Below are 20,345 nucleotides of genomic sequence, written 5' to 3'. Positions count from 1 at the left end.
AGAGGGCACTCCTTTCCAGGACGGAGGGTGAGGGACAGGGCTGGAGGGTAGGGGCAGCCAAGGGTACTTGCTCACAGGGGAGAGATGTAGACAAATGTTAGGCTAGGGATGGGGATCACATATGTACCATGGGCCTGGCTGTGGGCCTGGGCCCTGGGGTGCCCCCAAGAAGCACAGGCATGCTCCCAGGAGACCTGAGTCTTTGACCTTCCCATGAACACCAAGGCATGACTCCAATTCTGACTAAAATTGATAGAAATTCTTTATTATTAGACAAAAATAGACTCTTTTTTCCCCCCTCTTCATGTGATCCCACTCTGGTCTCTCTGCTCAGAGGGGGAGGCCAAGGAGGGAGCGACTTCTCCCTACCCCTCTCCCCTATCCCTGCCATGCTGGGACCTGCAGCTGTGTGGAGCTAGCAGGGTCTGTTTCCCCTCCAAGGCTGATGTTCTTGGCTGTCCTGATCTCCGCCAGCGGTCAACTTCTGATGCTTCCTCACCCTCACACGCACACCTCTGCCATCTGCTCACGTGCAAGGTCATCTCATGGGCCCGTCACTTAGCTTAGCAGGCTGGGGTTGGGAAGGAGAGCAGTGTGCCAGGCTGATGCCCACTCCCCATTCCTAAGGGAGGGGGCTGGCTGTTGGGTCTCCTGGGGACCCAGGAGGAAGTGAGGGCTGTGGGGTGCCAGAAGGGGATGTAGTGTTGATGTGGGCTCTGAGCTTGTGGCCTCCCTTCACTTTCTCTGGCCAAGTAGAACTTTGGTGATGAAGGTGACAATGGCGCCTGCAGGCTGATCTGGGTCAAGCTCTGTGAAGAGGTGACACACATTCTCCCAGGGGCTCCCCGGCTTCTTGGCCACGAAACCAAAGATCCTAGGGGAACAAGGAGTCAGAGTGGGGAGTGGCCTCAGCACTTTCACAAGGGAATGCAGCTGGCTTTGGGTGGGCTGCCTCAGGAAGAGTTTGAAATGCCAGGGTTGGGCAGGATGGGGATGTCTGGATCCCTAAGAGAGAAGAGACTGGATTCATGGAGGAGGCTTACCTGGAGGTGGTCCCATCTGGGTTGGTCCATCTGCAGAAGGAGAAGAACTATGAAGGAGTATACCCTGACTAGCAGCTACTGAAAGGAGGACCTGGGGCTGGGGACTAATCGGTCTGTGGAGCCTGATGGAACCGCGGGGGCTGTGAGAGGAAAGGGCTTGGAGGGAGGTTCACCTCCGGTCCTGAGGGTCAGTGCTGGAGAAGGTGATGCTGTTCACTGGATAATGACGGCGAAAGAAGAGCCTGCAAGCAGGAGGGTGGAGGAGGTCACGCTCAGAAATCAGGGCCCTTAGGGGGCTAAACTTTGGGCTCTATGGGTCTAGCCCACCGACTCACTTCCTTTGGTTGTCTGTCAGCGTAATGCCCTGGGCTGAGACCTTGAAGTGGACAACGGCTGGCGTAGGGCGGGGGCTGCAGCTCAGAGCTGCAGAGCTGGCCCGGGCCACGGCTTGGGGGCCTGTCAGTGACTCCGTCTCCACTGAAGTCAGGTAAAGCACACTGCAGGCTGCAGGGGCAGGAAGTGGGGTGGGGGTGGGGGGAAACAGATTCATATCTCTCTACTTCCCAAACCCACCAGCTTTTGTACTTTCCCCAGCTAGTCCTGCTCAAAGTGCATTAGAATCACACAGGTAACCTGTAAAAAGGGGACTTCATGACTCTACCAGTCTAGAGCAAGAAACACTGGAGGGGGCCTGAATACCTGCATTTCAACAAGCTCTCCATGATTCTCATGTTCTAACACTTTGAGAACTTGACTGAGGATCCCCTTCAACAGCCCGCTGCTCCACATACCGGCTCCCCTGTCTTAATGGCTCAAATACTTCCTTTAGGGCCCACCCACCTCGAGGCCTTTCACTGCCCCATGCCCTGTATCTGCAGTGTCTCCCTTGATACCCAAGGGGAAAGAGGGAGAGAGAGGTCCCTACCAGCGCCCTGACGTAGGAGGTCTGCTGCCGTGCTCATATTGGTGGGCACTGGAGCCTCAGTTGTCTCTTCCAGAGGATCTGGGGGAAGTGAGAGCCAGGGAAGGTCAGAAGGAAGTACCATTCCCTAGAAGCTGAAGCACTCCTTTTGCTATCTCCAGGGAAGGCTGGGAGCCAGGACCCCCTAATTCTGCCTTTGGCTGGAGTACAGATTATAAGCACCCACCTTTACTGGGAATGCGCAGGCAGCAGGGCAGGGAGATGGGGGAGATGGAGTGTTGGGAGACCAGGGCGGACAGGCTACCTGCAGGGGAAGTGAGAAAAGTTCTCAGATGTCCATAGATCCCCTAGTTTTCTCACCCATCATCTTGAGATTCCTTGGCCTCTCCCGAAACCAACCCAATTGTAGCCTTCCCCCAGCCCCTTCTCCTCACCAAAGTGGGGTTCACTGGGACAGCCCTTGATCTTCACCCCTTTAGGCCCAGTCTCAATGAGGAAATGGCGGACCAGCTGTTCCAAGGGGTCCCCTGAGAGGAGGGGAGAGAAGAGTAAGCTTTATTAGATTCCAAGTTCCCTACCTTCTCCCCGACAGGTTTCTTTCCCGAGTGAGGGAGGCCATTTCCTGCCTCTCCCCACCCCATCGTGGAGTGGCATCCGCTCGCCTCCTCCCTGCTGTTCTTCAGGCTTTGGGGTATTCTGTACCTTTCCAAGGCTGTGCACTGGGTGGAGGTGTAGCCACCTTGAGGGCCAGTCCATAAGCCCCTTGGAATGAATGACTGTCCCTGATCAGAAAGGCCCCAGGCTCCTTGTCCTTCAGCAGGGTGATGGCTGCAGATGGAGGGGAGGACAAGTTTTCGCAGTGGCTGAATAAGCCCCATCCCAACTCACATCCACCATGCCCCACTTTTCTGTTAACCAATCTCCTCAGGTCTCTCTTGCCCTGACAGCTGTGGTGATATTGGGAATTTGGGGATGGAACCTTAGAGTTAACAAGGCCTTTGGAGGTATCGAGTCTAACCTCCTCAGGCCCAAAACCCAGAATCACCTGTTAGTGTGAGGCTCAGCCAAGGCTAAACTTGGAGGAGGCAGGCAGGAGAGCCAAGGGCTTCAACTCAAAGGATGAGACTCAAAAGCCAAGACAGAAGCCCTGGAGGGTGGGGAGGGATAGGGGAAGGCTGGGTTCTCACCTTGGTCGCGGGAGAGGTGTGGTTTGTACCAGAACTTGGATGTATCCTGGACAAACTTGACATTGCTTTGGTTCTCTTGTGCAGAGGACTCTAGGACAGGGAGGGACTGAACTCAGGCCCAGAGTACCTCAGTCCCCATGCCTTACCCCTCCCTGGGAGAAAGAGGGTTCTCCCAAAGTGGCCCTACCCCCTCTCAAGTCCTTTATACCTGTGAGGTGGGGGGTGTTATCCGGGAGCAGAGGTGCGAAGGTGACATGGTGACTGGTGCCTCTGGCTGGTGGTGAGGCCCGCTCTGGGCCCCAGGGCCCTGGCTGCTGCCCAGGCCCCAGCAGGTGGCGTTTCTCAGGAAGTGGGGGCTGGGCAGGGCCATTGGTGTCATAGGATGCAGCCAAGGGGAAGGCAGGTGTGGGTGAACTCTGAGGCGGTTCTGGGCTGGCCATAAGCCAGGGCATCTGGGCAGGCACAGGGGTGAGGGGGGACCCATCTGGGCTGTCTGGGGGGCCTCGAGGACCCTGCCAGGGTGCGTGGCGGAGGCCGGGCAGTGTGGTGGGCACCGGGCCCCGTGGACTGGCACTGTCTGTACGGACCCCTGGGCTCCTTTCCTGAGGCCAGTCACTGGGTGAGCTGGGAGGAGAGGTTGGGGAGAAGGGGCCAGGGGCTGGAGGCTCAGGCCCACTTCTTGCTGGCAGGTCAGGAGGCTTTTCAGTGCCTTCCTGGGATGCAGGGGGTAAGGCCTCACCAGGACTCAGTCTCTGAGTGGGCGCCAAAGTGGGGGACCTGGTGTCCTGGCATTGAGTGCTGCAGGGTGAGAGGACACATGGTCAGCAGGACTGTAGAGCCCCTGTTGTGAGCTGGCCACCCACCCCTAGGCCTTCGGTGCCTGATTGGACAAGCAAGTACTTGAGCACTGCCACCCTCTGCATACCTTTCCTTGCCCTGGACTGGGCTGCTGGTGTGCAGCGGCGTGGAGGGAGCAGACAACTCTGAGGGGGCACTGCACTGGGCATCTCGGGGAGACCGAGGTAGCATGCTCTGCCCACTCGGGCTGTCTCTCCAGGAGACTGGCTCAGGGGACTCTGCAGTGGGGACACAGGCTGTGAGCCAGGAGCAGACCCTCAACTTTCCTATGCCCTATGTCCCCTGGACTCCCCACCATCTCCCAGAGCCCTCCCCTGCCCCGAGGCCCCCCCACCCAGAGCCCCTCACCTGCAGATGCCAAAGGGCCAGCTGGGGCCAGGTGTCCGGGCAGGGGATACCTGTCCCCTCCCTCCTCTGCAGGGATCTCGTAGCTCAGCTTCCTGGACTGTGGGTAGGATGGGCTTCCCGGGGAAATGGAGCCAGCCCGTGGGGAGTGGGCACCAGGGGTGGGATACCCTCTGCCCTCATCTGGAGACCCACAGCTGCGAGGCACCCGGCCATATGCTGGGCAGTAACTGGGAACTGCTCCTCCATAGCCATATGCCACCAGCGCAGGGAACCCTGGATGCGCATACCTGCCTTCTGGGCACAGGGTGTAGGAGCAGCTCTCATGCCCCTCTTCGCCTGCCTTGGGAGGCTTCAGGCAGCTGTAGTCGGGCATTGGGGCATGGTGATGCCCACAGGCAGGCACTAGCAGGGGCAGGGGGTGCCCTGGCCGCACTGGGTGCATGAGAGGCTTGCCAGCCTCACTCGCCCACCCCTCTCCAGCTTCCCTCTCCAGCCGCAGCCCATACAGTGCTGTTGTGGGCAATGCCAGCTTCTCCTCACAGGCTGGGCATGGGCATAAGACAGGCAGTCCAGGGTCCTCCAGGATCACCACCTCCCGGTAGCCTGGGGTACGGTAGCCAAAGTCCGAATTGGCTGGTTTGCTCAGCTCAGGCTGGTACGGGTATGGACCCTCAGACAGCGACCGGCAGAGGCGCCTCTTCTCCACAGAGGCCTCGGCATAGCCCTGGGGGGGCCCCTCATAGCCCCCATAGGCCAGTCGCCGCCTCTCCAGGGTTCCCTCCGGCCGGTAGTAGCCCCCATTGGAGGTCCCACAGGGTTCCCGGTACCCCTGGCGGCAGGAGCAGTGGCGGCTGAGGCCAGGCCTGTGGCCTGAAAACATCCCGAGATGGGGGCCTCCGCCCGAGGGGGCCTGCTCCTCGTCGTCTAGGATGGCTGTCTCACGCCCAGCTCCCCGGCCTCCACTAGCCAATCCACAGCCTCCCAAAAGACGATCCAGCTCCTGCCGCTCAGCAGCCGTTGGGGGTGGCCGGCCTGGGGACTCAGCAGCAGGTTCTGTGGTCAGTGTGGATGAATGGCCAGAGTCACTGCTGACAGAGAGCATGGGGGGTGGAGGTGGCTCTGGAGAGGGTGCAGGTGGGGTCTGCCGGGGGGCCCGCTGCACCTGAGCATAGGGGCTGCCATCCAGGGGACCCCGGGTGTGGGTCAGGGAGCCTGAGTGAGGAACAGGGTTGGGGAGGGAGGACAAGCAGGGAAGAGGAAGAAAGAGATGGTTAATGTGAGGAGACGGCTCTGGGGACTCCAGTTAAGAGGGGCTCGGGGGGACTCCTGGGAGGGGGATTTGCCTGGGGAAGAAGGCGTGTGCTCCCTTCCCCTCCATCAAACTGGCACCTCCTCCCACCCTAGGGCCTGCCCCACACACCGTCCACACTGTCCTCGTGGTGCTGGTTGAAGTTCTCGTAAGAGTCCCAACGGACGGCGGGCTCTGCAGTGTTGTAGTCAACAGAGACAGAGGGGTCATTCCGTGGGGTGCTGCCTGTGGAAGGGCCACCCAGGTGATGAGGAGCAAGGGATATACAACTTTCAGCTACTGACCCAAGGCCCTGTTCTTACCTTTGATCTTCTCGGGGCTAGAGGAGAAGACAAACTCCACTGAGGCTTGGAAGGGGAACCTCTCGTCTGTGGAGAGTGGACAGTGAGGAGCCAGGCACCTGGCCTCCCCTATCCTCTCCTGCCTGCCTCCACCTGCCTGCCCCTCGCTGGTCTCCAGCCTCCTCCACTCATCACTGACTCACCAGTCCAGGCCTCATCCAGTTGGTCCTTACTGAAGGTGAGAAGTGGTCCATGGATGGTGCATGTGTGGAACTGGACTCGGAACACAAGGGTTCGGTCAGTGCCCCGGCCACTCTTGTGGTAGCATGTCACCTGGTTGAGGGGAGGGAGGCCAGAAGTCAGGCTCTCATGCTTACTAATGCCTCCTCTGTACCTCTACCCTGGGGACAACCTGACCACAGCTTCTGCCCCACCTCAACCTCAAGGTGACTCCCTATTCCATCTAGGGTACTCCCTTTGCTCTCTCTAATCTGCCTTGAATTGATAACTCACCAGAAGTCTGTGCAGCTGGGAGGACAACCCCCCCTCAACCTCATCCCATTCCCTGGGCCCTCCTTGTTGCTAGGACCACCCCCCCCCCCCGCCCGACACACACACCATGACGTCGCCTTTGAGGAGGAGGGCTGGCTCCAGGCTGATGCAAAGCTGCTGGGGACCAGGGCCTGCGATGCAGCTGTGGGGAGAAAGAAGGCACGGCTGAATCGGAGGCACCTGGGCTCAGGGGTGGGCCTATGCACAGTCAGGATATCTGAGTCAGAGTCTCAAGTGAGAGGCTTTGGCTGAGCCTCAGCTTCCCCATCGGTAAAATGGGTTCCATTTTCAGGTGCAGTGGCTGGAGCTAGAGGCCCAGGTGTCTAGGGAGGCTGGAGAAGCAGGAATCTAGGAAGTGGTGGCACAGGGGAGCTGGCCTGGCCATGAAAGTGTAGGGGCCTGGGAACAGGGCACTCACTAGACTCCAGATGTGTAGACAAGCTGCATAGACTGGTAAATCTTGAGGAAGGGCTGGAAGCCTGGAGGGTAGGGAAGAGAAGGTGCATGAGGGGTGCTGAGTGGAGTAGGGTGGGGTTATCCCTCCCCAGGAGCACATCTCAGGTAGATTCACCTATGCTGGGTTCAAAGGCTGGCAGCATGGGCACAAGCACATAGTGTAGGAAGAGAGGGCTGCTGTTCATTCTGATGGAGCCAGACAGCAGACCACTGAAGTAGCTGATGTATCTGGGGGTTGGGAAGAAGTGTCAACGAGAGAACATAAGCCCTTTTTCCTGAAAGTCCACTTGTATCATTTCAGTTATGCACAACCTCCACTCATCATGGGAAGATCTGCCCTTCTCAGAACTTCCCTTCCATGTTCCAGCTTGCCAGAAAGTTCTTCCTTGCACCTAACTCGAATCCCTCTTGCTGCCTCAAGGTTTTGTACTTGCCGCTCCCTCTGCCTAGAATGCTCTTGCCCCAGATCTCTGCCTGACTGTCTCATGAACCCCACTGTATCACACGGTTTGGCTTTATTTTCTTCATTGTACTTATTGTCCAAAATGATCTTCTCTATTTATTCACAGGTTTATCGCCTTTTACTCCACTAGAACGTAAGCTCCATGAGTGCAGGGAACTTGTTCGTTCTATATTCTTAGCAGTTGGCACAGTGCCTGGCACACAGGAAGTGCTCAGTGAAAGCATGTTGCATGAATGGGAGAATCGTGGCTTTGGTAGTCGTGGAGTGAGCTGCTTCTCCCACCCATCTCAACCCCAGGCTGCTCACCTGCGCTGGGAGGGCTGCAGTTCCGCAGCCACCTTGTCCTCACAGAACTTCCGCATGGTAAGTGTAGCTAGCGCCTGGTCTGCCCTGGGGAAACCAGGGTGGTTGTGGGGGGGTTAGGGGCTGGTCTCCATTCTGGCCTCCCATCCCTAAGCCCCAGAGGAGGAAGGAGAGGTGTGATGCCCCCAAGTCTTAGAAAACGCTCAGAGTGGTGGTAAAGAGAACTAAAAGCCCCACATATAATCACTTTACTAGTTGTTGGACCTCCAGCAATTGTTCCCTGAGCTTTAGTTGCCTCATCTACAAGAAGGGGCAATAAGACCATCTGCTCAGGACTGGGGTAAAATGCAAGTGAGAAAATGGAGATGGAAATGTCAAGTTTACATTCAAGGGCTCAGAACAAAAAGGGGGCTTCTGGGGAGATGGTCTCCTAGGGGCCAGCTGGAGGAAGGACCCTGGAGGAAGGGGCCACTCAGGTGGTAGTGGAGCCTCACCCCGCGGAGATCTTGCTGTAGTGCATGTATGCAGAGACGATGACCCCAAGCTTGCCCTTGCTCCCCTGAGGGACAGAGAGACAGGGTGGAGGGCCTGCTGGGGTACAGGCTGAAGCCACCCCAGCCCTTTGCACCCCGAGGACCCAGCCTACCTTGCAGTACAGTACTACCACATGCTGCGGGTCAGCACTGAGCCATGTCTCCATGGCCTTGCAAATTGAGCACAGCTTGTCCAGGGGCGGGGCGTGCAGCTCTGGCCAGCCGAAGTCCTGGACCTGGGGTAAGAGGATGGATGAGGGTGGGGGCCACGGAAGAAAAGAGATGGGTGGGGATGGAAAAGGGATGGGGTGCAAGAGCCTGATGCTTCTCTTTACCATAGCTGTCCTTGTCAGCCTCAGCACTTCCCTTACCCAAAAAATAAGCTGACACCTGCTGCACCATGAACGTTTTGGGGTGTCTCAAGTAATAGGTTGTATGGGAAAGTGCTTAACAGTGAAGTAAATGCGACTTGCAATTATTAATAATGGTGAGGCTGGGAGGTTTTGGGGGCAGGCGTGGTTGGGCTTAATGGCTAGGCAGGCCATTGCCCTCCTACCTTGGGATTTAGGCGGGTTAGGTCATGTCTTTTCTCTGAAAGGTTGAAGAGCTGCAAATAAAGGGGGGCTTTAGAGGGAAACCTACTGCCGTCGAGTCGATTCCGACTCATAGCCACCCTATAGGACAGAGTAGAGCTGCCCCATAGAGTTTCCAAGGAGCGCCTGGCGGATTCGAACGGCCGACCCTTTAGTTAGCAGCCGTAGCACTTAACCACTACGCCACCAGGGTTTCCCCTAAAACTACAAGGACAAGTAGAAAGATTCCATACCATAATATTGCTCAAAGTTGGAGAGATCTTCAGAAAATTGCTCTTAGATCCCTGGTGGCGTAGTGGTTAAGTGCTACTCCTGATAACCAAGAGGTCGGCTGTTCGAATCCGCCCGGTGCGCCTTGGAAACTATCGGGCAGTTCCACTCTGTCCTATAGGGTCGCTATGAGTCGGAATCGACTCGACTGCACCGGGATTTTGGTTTTAGATGGAAGGGAGCCCTGGTGGAGCAGTGGTTAAGCGCCTGGCTGCTAACTAAAAGGCCAGCAGTTCGAATCCACCAGCCGGTCCTTGGAAACCCTATGGGACAGTTCTACCCTGTGCTATAGGGTCACTATGAGTTGACTCCATGGCAACGGGTTTGGTTTTAGACGAAAGAGACCTCAGGCAGCGAGGCACACTGGCGGGTGGAAGTGGTATCACTGGCTGTGACCCTAAGTAAGAGTGAGCCTCTAAAATGCGGAGATTGCTAAGACCTGATCTAACTCCGGCGGCCCAGCAGCCTGCGTTCCAGGACTCTCTGGTCTACAGCGGCTCTGGCGCCCCGCCCCGGCCCCGGCCCCGGCCCCGGCCCCGCCCCTACCACTCGGGCTCCGCCCCTGGGGGCCTCGCCTCCACAGGTTTGACGTCAGTGAGTAGCCTCACCCATCTGGAAATCTCAGCTCTCTCATTGGTTGATTCTGGTAGGCCCCACCCCTCACCAGGTACTTGTCGCGGTGCTTGGATTGCAGCACGTGGGCTAGCTCGCGCAGGTGGCCCCGGTGTCGCTGCTCGTCTGGCCGCGCCGGGAAGGCGGCGGCCAGGATCCGCTCCGTCACGTAGGTGAGGTCCAAGTCCCAGCGCCGCTCCATAAGCGGGTCCAGACTGAAGCTCCTGGGGAGGGGGCAGAGCCTAGGTAAAGGGACGGAGGGGGTGGGCACCCGAAGGTGGCTAGTGTGATGGAGGGGTGTCAGGCAGACTCCAGGTGAGGCCCGAGAGGTCCTGAGGGTGGGTGGGGCCAGAGGGAGAATTCCGCTTGGGAGGGGGGCCGTCCCGGGGAGCTCTGTTGGGAGGCTGGCGGAAGGGATCCTGTGGCACTACCCCAGGTGTCCCTACTTACCTGGGCAGAGTGCTGCGCTGCCTTGAGTGGTTCAGAGACTTGGTGGATCCCTGGTGGATGAGAAACCCTGCCTGGACATCTCTTCGGGTGCACTCCACTTCAGAATCCCATGCCCTTTTGTCCCCAGAAGAAACCTAGGTCCTTACTCCCAGAGCTATCTGCTTCCGCCCCCGCCCACTCCTACATCACCTTACCAGGTGCTCTATGCGCCTGACTGGGGCCGTGTTCCGCCGCTAGAGGGAGACATGGGAGGAAATGGAGTGGTTAGGGCAAGGCCCTGGGGATAGTAGGGTGGGGCGGGGGGGGGCATGTCAGCATCCCTGTAAGGGCTAAGTTGAGGGGGGGGAGGAGCGTCCTAAGCCCCACCAGACCCCAGAGAACAGGAAGAGGAGAGGACACCTTTTTTCCTCCCTTTCAGGATGCGCAATACCTACTGCAGTCAGTTCAAGGTGACCTCCTGGGGGCCCTCTCCAGGGCCACCAGACCTCTGAACACCTCAGCCAGGTCCCTTGCCTCCCTCACCCCATCCCAGAGCACACTCACCAGCTCTGCCGGAGGCAAGGCCTGACAGGATGAAGTCACCTGGAGGGAGACCTGAGTGAGGGGCTGAGCTCCTGGTGAAATGGGCTCTCTTGGGCTTGAGGATTGTGCCACCCTTCAGCTTCAGCAAGAAGGTGGAGGGGCTGCCAGCAGATGGGCTCCAACTGAGGTTCTTCTTTTTAAGGGAGCCTCCCCTCTGGCCTCTCGGTCCCCCACCCCCAGACCCCCCACTTGTTGCTCTTGGCTCCCAGCCCCCTGCCCACACAGACCCCCATTCATCCAGGGGCAGGGCGGAAGTTATATATAGAGCCATGCATGCAGGCCGTGGCCAGGGAGGGACACTAGCCTCTTTCACCGGGAGGCGCCGCCCCTGGGCATAGCACTCCCTCAAGCCAGTTCCAAGGCCCTGGGACCACTCATACTACAGAAGGACCAGGGAACCTCCTCAGAGAGGGCCTGTCTCGGGTTCCCCATGGGCAGGGGTGCTTTCCACGGCTTGTACCTTCTGCCCAGCCTTTGCAGGGCACAGGACAAGACCCACCCAGGCATCCTTAGGACCCTTCCCCAGAGGGAAGGCACAGCCCATCCGGCTGCCCAGTCTCTGAAATGCTGCTCCCCCACCCCAGCCACCCCACCCTTCCTCCTACTCCTACTCCTCCTCCTCCCCGCCCCCCATCCTTTCACCAGCTGCAGCCTGGGCACAGCACCAAGACAAACGCTGTCTCGCTGTCCACCCGTGCCAGGGGCCAGCCCGCCAGGGGGTGGAATAGGGTGATTCTTAAAGGGCCCATTACAGCATCCCCTCCCATCCAGCAGGGGTTCCCCACTGATGAGAGAGGTGGAGGTGGAGGGTCAATGCCAGTGTGACTGGAGAAGCCCCTTGGGAGGAAGGAAGGGATCTCGTCCCCCTCCCCCATCAGGTAGAACCAGGTACCCACCTTTGCTTCACATTTTCTGTGTGTCGCCACCTTGCAGACTGGAGTGGGATGGGAGAAGAAAGAGGTGTTACTAGGAGCTTGTCGGGGCAGTAGGAGGGCTGGGCCTCCCCCATCTCCCCAGGCCCCAGAACAGCCCCTGAAACTTCAGGACTCCAGCCGTACTGAGCTGGCTGGGTGGGCAGCAGAGGCAGAGTCTGAGGGAAGAGGGTGGCAGTGGGGTACCTGCCAGGCTAGGGAGGGAGGGAGCCAGGAGTAATGTTCTGTAATTAGTTGGGTTGGGGTAAGGAGGAAGAGAGGGAGGAAAGCCCCCCAGTCATAGGTTAGGGTGGGAAGGTGAAGAGTGTTGAGTCTCCTGGCTTGCTGGGGTGTTCGTCATGGGGAGCAAGGGCCATCTGAAAGGGGATACAGCTGTTTCCTGGCTACCTTGTTGCCTGATCCAGAGGCGTCAATTCACCGTACATTTTATGTGGTGTGAATCTGCCCCCTGGAGTTGTGCAGTACAGTGGCACTGGGTAGAGGGTCTCAGAGTCACGGGACAGGGCCCCTCACCTCTGCACGAGACACCTGTCCCATCGATGGTCACCTTACACACTGCACAGACTGGTGGTTTCTTCCGGAAAACCTTCTCCCGGAAGCTATGTGGCTCAGCTTTCCTAGGCTGGGGTGGAGGGACAGACAGAAGTGTTGGTTCCCAGGGGGCTCATCTCCAGGACCAGGCAGGGGCCTTAACACCACACTGGTTTCTTCCTTCCTCCATCCCAATAAAGCCCCAGAGACTCATGGTCTACCTCCCCCATTCCACGGAAGACTCACTTGGCCACAGCTGCTCCAGGGGAGGGATGGAGCCTGTCCTACACAGTGCATGGAATCTGACCCCTTGCATCACCCTAAGCTGGGTCAAGTCCTCCCCAAGGGGTCGGTCACTTAGGCCCCATATGTGGCTTTGGTGTGTGATGCCCTTAGTGGTATGCTCTCTGACTTTCCTCAATGAGGGCTCCCTATTTCTCCACTATATTGCCATCTCCAGATGGCGGCCTGTGTGGAGAATGGGCGGGGAGGGGGTCCAGACATGTCATGTGTAACATGTCACAAAACAGCCAGACTGACCCAGCAGGAGTCAGCTCCCGTTGTCCCCACGCTCCTGGCAGCTGACATGCCCCCCACCACTTCCCTATCAGAACAACATGTTTACTCTCTGTGCGTTGAGGCGGCAAGCAGGCAAGCAGCAATTGTGTAAGTGGGGTAATGCTGGGAGGAGAGGCTGATAGAAGCCTGACATAGGGGAGAAGTGTTTCACTGCTTTGCTGCCAATGGATACAGCCTCTTGAGGAGGTTCAAGTGGGATTCAGGCAGCCAGTGGGGGAGAGGGTAGACCAGCTGTCCTTTTCAGCCCTTCCTCACCCAGAAAGGCAGTGGACAGGAGGCTGGGATGCCCCCCCACCCATTGCCCAGGTCTATCTCAGTCCCATCCTTTTCCATTAATGGGTTCATTCTTCCCATCCTCTGGGGACAATTTACTTCCTCTTTCTTCCACCCATTTTTCTCTTCTGGAGTTCAAGCTCCCACCCCTCTTTCCCTCTGCCCTCTACTCCAGTTGTCTCATGCTGCCCTGAGGTTCTTTTGGGGTAAGGCTGAGAAGTGGAGAAAGGGAGTGAAGGGGTCTCCAGGCCCCCCAGCCCGGGGACCCAGGCAGCATCTTTGGTCTCTTGGCATTCCCTGGAGCAACTGGATTAAACCCAACCTGGAACCCTTCTGGGCTGGACCAATCTTGCTGGACTCAGTAGGAAACATGGGTGCATTTTTGAATTCACAGTATGCAGACAATGTCAGTGGAAAGCAAGCCTCCAGTTTCTAAAGCACCCCTAAGACCTGGCCTCTTTCTTCTCGGCCATCACCCCACCGCATTTCCCCTAAACATTCCAGGTCAGGAAAGGGGCCTGATCTCTTGGCCTTGCATTAGGGCTCCAGGATGGCACCAGGCAAGGTCCTGCAATGAAGTACCTGGGGTGCAAATTTGGTGGGTCAGGACCCCCAGAGTTGGCCCAGGCTAGGGCAGGGAGGTGACAGAGGAGACAAATCGGACATCAGGATCTGCTCTAACCCTGCTGGTCATGCTGTGGCCCCAGGACCCCAAAAGGGCAGAGTAAGGAGGGAGGGAATGCAGGCCAAGCAGAGAGGCCTGAGGAAACTGAAATTGGAAGAGGGTCTGGCCTGAGCCCTGTCCCCCTCCCCCACTGCCCACACCTCCATCCCTGCCCCTCCTCTGCCCAGCTGGGGGCACTCCTACCCTGCTGGCTGCCCGGCTGCTGTCCCTCCTCCCCAGGGCTCTGAGCAGCCTCTCCACGGGGCCGCTGGACTTCATGGTGTCTGGCTGGCCTGGGTGCTGGCCGAGAGGCCTGAACAATGCTGGGGCTTCCTGGAAGCGGCCTGGCTGAGGCAGCTGCTTCCCCTGGGCGGAGGGGAGGCTGTCTGGCTGGTGAGAGGAGAAGCCTGGCCCTGGAAGTGGAGGGGAGTGCAGGCGGGAAGGGGGCAGGTCGCTGCTCCAGGAAGTGGGGGGGGGGGAGGATGTGGGGGAGGCCACGAGATCAGATTCCCAGGATCTACCCTGCTGGGAGTGTCAGCCCAGGATGCTTTGGTCCCCCTGGCTTTGGAGCTACTGGTCTTCGCGTAAGGTGTTGCAGGGATCCACCCTGTCCAGGGATCTGCAGGGATCCCGAGTCCTGAGATCCAGCCCCTGTGGGGTGGGACGGGTGCAGGGTGGGAATTTAGGTCTCAGGGCAGGGCTCAAGGGCCAGTGGGGAACACTGTGTCCCCGCCAGCCTCCCAGCCTGAACTCTCAGGCCCTCTCAGGACTTCCGGTGGGGAGGAGGGGCTGGGAACCACTGTCCCCGCCCGCCCAGGATCTAGAGTGCATCCTGAGGCTTCTTAGGGTCAGGGAAAATGTAGTTGCAGGCCAGCTTCCTGCCTCAGTTTCCCTGGTTGTGAAGTAGGAAAAGGAAGACATGCACCATCCACCCGCCATACACACTGCCAGGCCAAGTTCCAGCCTAAAGACCACTTTGCCCACAGTAATGATCCATTTTCCTGTCACAATCCCAGGCATTTGAGCCCCTTCTCCTGACAGCCCCTAGCTGCTCTGCTTGGGACACCATCCCCCACTCACCTATGGCTCTGTTTCAGGCCTACCTCACAGAACTCTAACCTGTCCTTCGAACCCTGCATCTTAGGCCTTCCACCCCAGGTTCCAGGCCCTCAGTGCTGGGCTCTCTCTCCACCATGCCCCCAAAACCTGAGTACTACCTTCGTGGCTCTCCTAGCTCTGTTCTCTTTCCTTAGCTGCTGTTCCAGGGCCTGAGGATGACAGGCGGCCCCCCTCCCAACACATACTCATCCCCCTCAATGGGCCTCCCGCCTCCCTCCTGGGAACAAGGCCAACTTCCTGTCCTGGGAGTCAGGGCAGGGGGTGGATAAGGCCTTGGGAAGGAGGGAGTAATCTCCAAATACACAAGGGGTTAATGGCCTGGGAGTCAACAGCCCCAAGCCTTGGACAGCAGCCTCTCAAACTGGCAGGAGCTGTCATTTGCAAGAATGTGCAAATATGCCCCCTCCCTCATTTGCATGGTATTTACTGAATGTCCCAGCTCAGGCAACTCCCAACTCCCCCAGCTCTGGCTTCTCCCACTGGGTCCCTTCTGACTAACCTCCCCCTCCCTCATGCCCATCTGGACTGGTCCAATCCTGTGGTCTCTGGAATGAGCCCCTGGCTGGGAGCCCACCCAGGACATTTCCCTGGGTCTGCCTGGGCTGGGCCTAGCCTGAGGCCTTTCCCTCGAAGCTCCAGTTTTCCAGGCCAGGAAGTCTGTCCCCGGGGTACCTTGGCCAGTGGGTGGCATCTGTGTAGCAAGGCATGGACCCCCAGCCTGTAACTGAAGATGGGCACTGGCTCTGCAACCCACTCCCAACCTCCCAGCCCTGGCTGCATGCGTCCCAGGACATTCCAGGCCCCTGGCCAGTGTGGGCAACTGGGCCTGGCTGGGTCCAGCACCCAGCCCTGCTTCAGGGAGGAGGAGCACTGTGGTGGGGGGTGTTCCTCTGCCTAGTTCCCTCCTGACTAGGACCCCTTTAGCATATTTCTTTCTATTCCTACTGCCTCCAGATGGGCTGGACAGTTCCCTCGTGGCAGGCCCCCTCACCTGGGACAGGTCCCCAAATATCCTCTGACCCTCACTGGTCTCAGACACTCCCCACCCAGGCACAGCAAGGTGTCCAAGCAGTGACTGAGGCTCACTAACCCCTGTGTTGGTTGGCCAGGGCCAGGGCCAGGGCCAGGACTGGCATGGCTTTGAGTGCCTCCCCACCCTGTGGAGCATCTGAGGGAAGAAGATGGGGACAGAAAAGTGCTGGTCTCTTAATGTTTGTCTGCGGGGAAAGTAAGGTCACTGGGAGAGGATTGGGAAGGTAGGGCCAGACCCCTAGGACCCTCACTTTCCTCCAGCCTGGAACATTCCAGAGCCTGTCAGCAGCTCCCCCAGCCTGGCCCCCTCTCACTCAGAAGTCTTGGATTTGTTTGGAGAAACCCCCTCCACCCACACACCCCACTTCCTGGAAATAGCTGTGGTTGGATGAGAGGCTGGGAGCCCAGGCCCAGCCGAGGAGGAGGGGTGAGGCCCAGGAGAGGGTGAGGGAAGGCAGGGTATATGGGTGTGCCCAGAGGGAGCTGGAGAATTGAAGGGAGAAGCAGAAGCGGGCACATTAGTGAAGTGGGTCTGGAAAGTCGGACCGGCTCCATTTGTGCCTTTTTGCCCCAGTTTCCCAAAATGTAAAGTAGAAGAGGAAAAGACTCATACACTCTCTCCTAGGCCCCGGCCCGACTGCTGCTTCCAGCTCGAGCCCATGTTCCGGGCCTGTGAGTGTAGAGGCAACATGCGCCAGCGCGCTGGAGAAGCCGCGCCTCGTGAGGAGGGCGCGCGCGCACGAATGGTGGCGGGAGAATGCTGCGCCGGCCCGGGCAGTGTGTGCTCCCGGGACGAGAAGGCTTGACGGCCCGACGGCTCGGACAGAGTGCGACCGCGGGCCGTGTCCTGCACCCTGGTCACCTTCCTGGCCTCTAACTACCCCCGGGTCACCAAGGCCCGCCCGGACCCCCAAACATGGGGAGCCCACCCCACTCCGCGCGCCCCCTGGCGCCCGCCCCCGGCACTGCCCGCTCAGCCGTGACGCAGAGGCCACCGCCCTCCGGCCTAGCGCGGCTCGGCCACTCACCTGCGGGGGGCGCCCGGCGGGGCGGGGGCGCACCGGGGCGGGGCAGCAGCAGGGGTTGCCCCCGGGCCAGCCCATCCCGCCGGGGCCCTTGCCGAGCGGGACCAGCAGGAGGAGGGGAGCGGGCGCGCCGCGCTCGGCCGGCCGGGCTCCCTCCCACCCCGCCGCTCCCCGCGGCCACGGCCGCCCTCTCCCTCGCCCCTTTCCTCCCTCCCTCCTTCGCCCCGGCTCCAATCCCCACGTTCCGCCCGCTCCCCGCCCCCTCGGCCTCTCTCCTTTCTCCGTCTTCTCTCCACCTTCTCCCGCGAACGCAGACTCACAAAGAGACAAGAAGCAAGAGGAACGCAGAGACGGTCAGAGGAAGAGTCAGGGAGAGACTCTGACAGGAAGAGACTAAGAGATCGGGAAAAAGATTTTGAGAAAGGCATGGAGAACACAGGGACAGGAAAATTTCAGAGACAGGGAGAAACCCAGAGATGGCAACAGACAGTCGAGGAGAGGCTGACCTGGAGGGACACAGGCAAAAAGAAACACCCGAGCCAGACAGACGCCGAAGGAAAGGTGGACATTGGCCCCGTAGGGAGTAGAATCAAAAGTGCCGAGAACTGCCCGGTCTCTCGCAGCCTGCCCCCTTCACAGGAGCTTGTTTGGCACTGGGCTTGACCCCAAAGCCCCAGCCGGGACCCACCCGCGGCCTGGCCTGGTGAGGCCAGGCCCATCTGCCCACGGGGCGCCAGAATCAGGTGAAGACACCTGGTGTTACTTGTGTGCCAAGTTGCCTGACACCCTTTCCTGGTCCTCTGCCTCACGGGAGACTTTGATGTCACCTATGCCTGCAAAAGGACTCACACCAGAGGACCCCATATTGTGCTCAACCAGTGCCTCCCCACATGCAGCTCCAGTCATCCCAACCATTGCCCTACTTCGGAGCTGGATGGTCATTCCCACTCCTTAGGAGACATCTGTTCAAGAAAGTCTTGCTTATATTTAACTCAAGTCCCAGGCTTCCCCAATGATGATTAAAGTTCCTTCTATAATCTAACCTCATTCCCTTCTTTTGCAGTTTCTGGATCTAGTATTGAATAGGAGCTTCCTGAAATGGAGCTAAATGGGTGCTGAGGGTGGTTTGAATTGTGCCACCCTGGAGGGGAAGTGGGAGGGGAGGGATGAAAGAGGGGATGTCTTCCTAAAAGCTCTGAGCCTACTGCCATGCCCAGATTCCCTAACGTTCTTTAACAGTGAGCACTTCCTGAAACTTCCTCTCTCCCTCACCCTCCCCACTAGAATTTCCATGATGAAAACTGGTAAGGGGGGGCTCAGGGAGGGGGGAAGGTGGATTCTGGATTCTGAGAATTCAGTGCCCAGGGCTCAATGCCCAGTGCCTGCTCAAAGCAGCCAGTGCCCCCAGCGCTAAGACCCTCTTTCCCTCCCTGTCCCATCTTTCAGCTGGGTCTCTTTCTGTCCTCATCTTGCCTCTGGCAGAGGCTGGGAAATATGGTTCCTATTAGAAGGGGGTGGAGCACCTGAGTCCAAGTTGGCGGCAGGGAGGAGACTGAAGCAGAGCATGGTGACAATGTGGGTCCCTCTGAAACCAGCCTTTGGCGGGGGCTGGTGTGGCTGGGATGGAGCCCTGGTGGTGGAGTGGCTCAGCTGTTAACCAAAAAGTCAGCAGTGTGAATCCACCAGCCACTCCTTGGAAACCCTACGGGACAGTTCTACTTTGTCCTGTAGGGTCGCTATGAGTCAGAATCGACTTGACAGCAGTGTTTTTTTTTGGGTGGGGTGGGGTTGGTATGGCTGGGACTGGGAAGCTTTTATTTTACCACTCTTGGCTGAGTTGGTGTCCAGTAAGCAGTTTCAGAGGTTAGATCAGTGAGAGTCACCAGGGTCTGGAGGAAGGGCTGGGGGCTAGGGGTGGTGATGTGGTGGGGTCTTGGAGGGAAGGGGTAGAGACACAGGGAGGAGGCGAGAGGCAGAGTTAAGACAGAGAAGAGTGGCAGAGATTGGAGGCTACTGGGGAAAGGGCAGGACTGAAGGTCATGCTGTGTATTTTGCCAAGATTTGATTACATAAGCAAGATACAGATGATATGATTTCCTTATGTCTTTGGAGCCTACAGCTGGCTCTTAACATCTTGCCCTTCCCAATGTTCATTAGGGTCTTTGGCTGGAGACTAGGATGCATTTCATGTGGGTATTGAGGGAGAGATTGGGACTCGGAGAAGAGGATTGGATCCCAGAGAGGTGGGTAGAGCTAGGACCTCACACATGCCGGTATTGCTGCCTTGACTGATGGGCCCACAAGAGGAACTTCTGAGGTCCTGAGAAGTTGGGGGAGGGCCACAAGACAGGTAGCTGAACTCCCAACTCAAACTTGAATCCTACTCTCAACATGGAGACTAAGGGTTGGGGGAAGGAGGCTGCAGGAAAGAAGCTGATGAGAAGGTTGGGAGTGAAAAATCTTATAGAAGGTGGCTTGGTGGGAGTGAAATAAAAATGGGTGGTAAATGAAGCCCAGCCAGGCACTCTGATTAGCAGCTCAGAACAGTGGGAACTTCAGAAGGGAGGGGGAGAGGAAAGGGAAAGCCAGGAGAATGTTAATGAGGGTGAAACAATTTTAGGGATACCCTCTGACCCTCCCTCCATGTAGGTTTTCTTACCTTGACTATGCAGAAGGCAGCCCATCTTGGCACCAAAGGCTGAACCCCTTCTTCCATAGTCTGGGGTGATCCCATGCCTGTGACTGCGTGTGCTCAGATCCTTGCAGTGGTAGGGGTGCTACAGAAGAGGGACATTGAGGGTGTGGGGGTGTCCTGGCTGGAAAAGCACTGGGTCAGGGGAACTTCGGTGGAGGATTTAGGCGCTGGAAACCAGGAAGAGCGGGGGAAGGGGATGAACTGACTCCAGAGGCGGATCTCCTGGCCCTGAGGACAGAGGGTGTATTGTCCAACCGGGAGGTTGCTGCAGCTGGGCGGGGAGCAGCACAGCCCGACCCTTCCAAACTCCTTTTTGAGGAGTGGGGTGGGTGATGAAAGGCAAGTTCCCCCTTCTTCACTTGTGGCCCTAGGGGCTACAGTGGTTGCTGAGAAACAAGGATATGTGACAAATACAGCTTCCCAGGAGCAGCAGTGCAGCTCTTCCATTTCCTGAGAAACCAGATGCTGTGAGCCTGAGTAGCACTTGAGGCGACGCCCTCAGCACTCACCCAGACCCTCATTGCCTTGTAACGCAGAACACAGTTGTTAGCGTTGGATTGTTTAGGGGACTGGAATACACAGGGAACTCGCCCAGCCTACAGCTGAGATGCTGCACCCATATACCCTTCACCCACCTTCCTGTTTGCTCATGATTTACAGTAAACTGAGAGTGCAAGCTGGCCAGTCCTGGGATCCATTTCTGCTGCTGGGCTTCTAAGAGGACCCACACACC

The 20,345-nt window shown here is 58.2% G+C and overlaps 1 protein-coding gene across 4 annotated transcripts; it reads right to left on the bottom strand.

Moving 5' to 3' along the window:
- Positions 1 to 235: 235 nt before the first annotated feature.
- On the bottom strand, positions 236 to 19,789 carry TNS2 (tensin 2). Of its 4 annotated transcripts, XM_049883228.1 has the most exons (30): positions 16,921 to 16,986; positions 13,946 to 14,392; positions 12,208 to 12,316; positions 11,659 to 11,696; positions 10,724 to 10,762; positions 10,375 to 10,413; positions 10,181 to 10,230; positions 9,783 to 9,954; positions 8,812 to 8,862; positions 8,369 to 8,491; positions 8,217 to 8,281; positions 7,726 to 7,809; positions 7,072 to 7,184; positions 6,919 to 6,979; positions 6,567 to 6,642; positions 6,152 to 6,281; positions 5,970 to 6,035; positions 5,779 to 5,892; positions 4,359 to 5,570; positions 4,078 to 4,228; positions 3,361 to 3,950; positions 3,153 to 3,242; positions 2,668 to 2,793; positions 2,400 to 2,492; positions 2,192 to 2,269; positions 1,969 to 2,046; positions 1,379 to 1,547; positions 1,217 to 1,285; positions 1,044 to 1,073; positions 237 to 874 (listed from the first exon to the last, which is right to left on the bottom strand). In XM_049883228.1, exons 2-30 carry the CDS (start codon positions 14,018 to 14,020, stop codon positions 736 to 738), a joined length of 4,230 nt encoding a protein of 1,409 aa, XP_049739185.1. In that variant the 5' UTR covers positions 14,021 to 14,392; positions 16,921 to 16,986; the 3' UTR covers positions 237 to 735. The 4 variants fall into 4 exon arrangements, with proteins under 4 accessions (XP_049739184.1, XP_049739185.1, XP_049739187.1 ...); XM_049883227.1 differs by lacking the exon at positions 16,921 to 16,986 and having other exon boundaries at positions 236 to 874; positions 5,779 to 5,841; positions 13,946 to 14,154; XM_049883230.1 differs by lacking the exons at positions 13,946 to 14,392; positions 16,921 to 16,986 and adding an exon at positions 19,577 to 19,789.
- Positions 19,790 to 20,345: the final 556 nt, after the last annotated feature.

Source organism: Elephas maximus, chromosome 4 (genome assembly GCF_024166365.1).
Source record: "Elephas maximus indicus isolate mEleMax1 chromosome 4, mEleMax1 primary haplotype, whole genome shotgun sequence".
Classification (NCBI taxonomy): Eukaryota; Metazoa; Chordata; class Mammalia; order Proboscidea; family Elephantidae; genus Elephas; species Elephas maximus.
The sequence above is the reverse complement of the archived record's forward strand: the minus strand, read 5'-3'. Positions and strand labels throughout refer to the sequence as shown.

Coding starts and splice junctions, on each gene's coding strand:
- TNS2 (XM_049883230.1), bottom strand. CDS start 19,651: ATGGGATCACCCCAGACTATGGAAGAAGGGGTTCAGCCTTTGGTGCCA. Junction 7,185..7,725: donor CTGCAGCCCTCCCAGCGCAG/GTGAGCAGCCTG, acceptor CCCAACCCCCAG/ATACATCAGCTACTTCAGTG. Junction 875..1,043: donor CCAGATGGGACCACCTCCAG/GTAAGCCTCCTC, acceptor TTGTTCCCCTAG/GATCTTTGGTTTCGTGGCCA.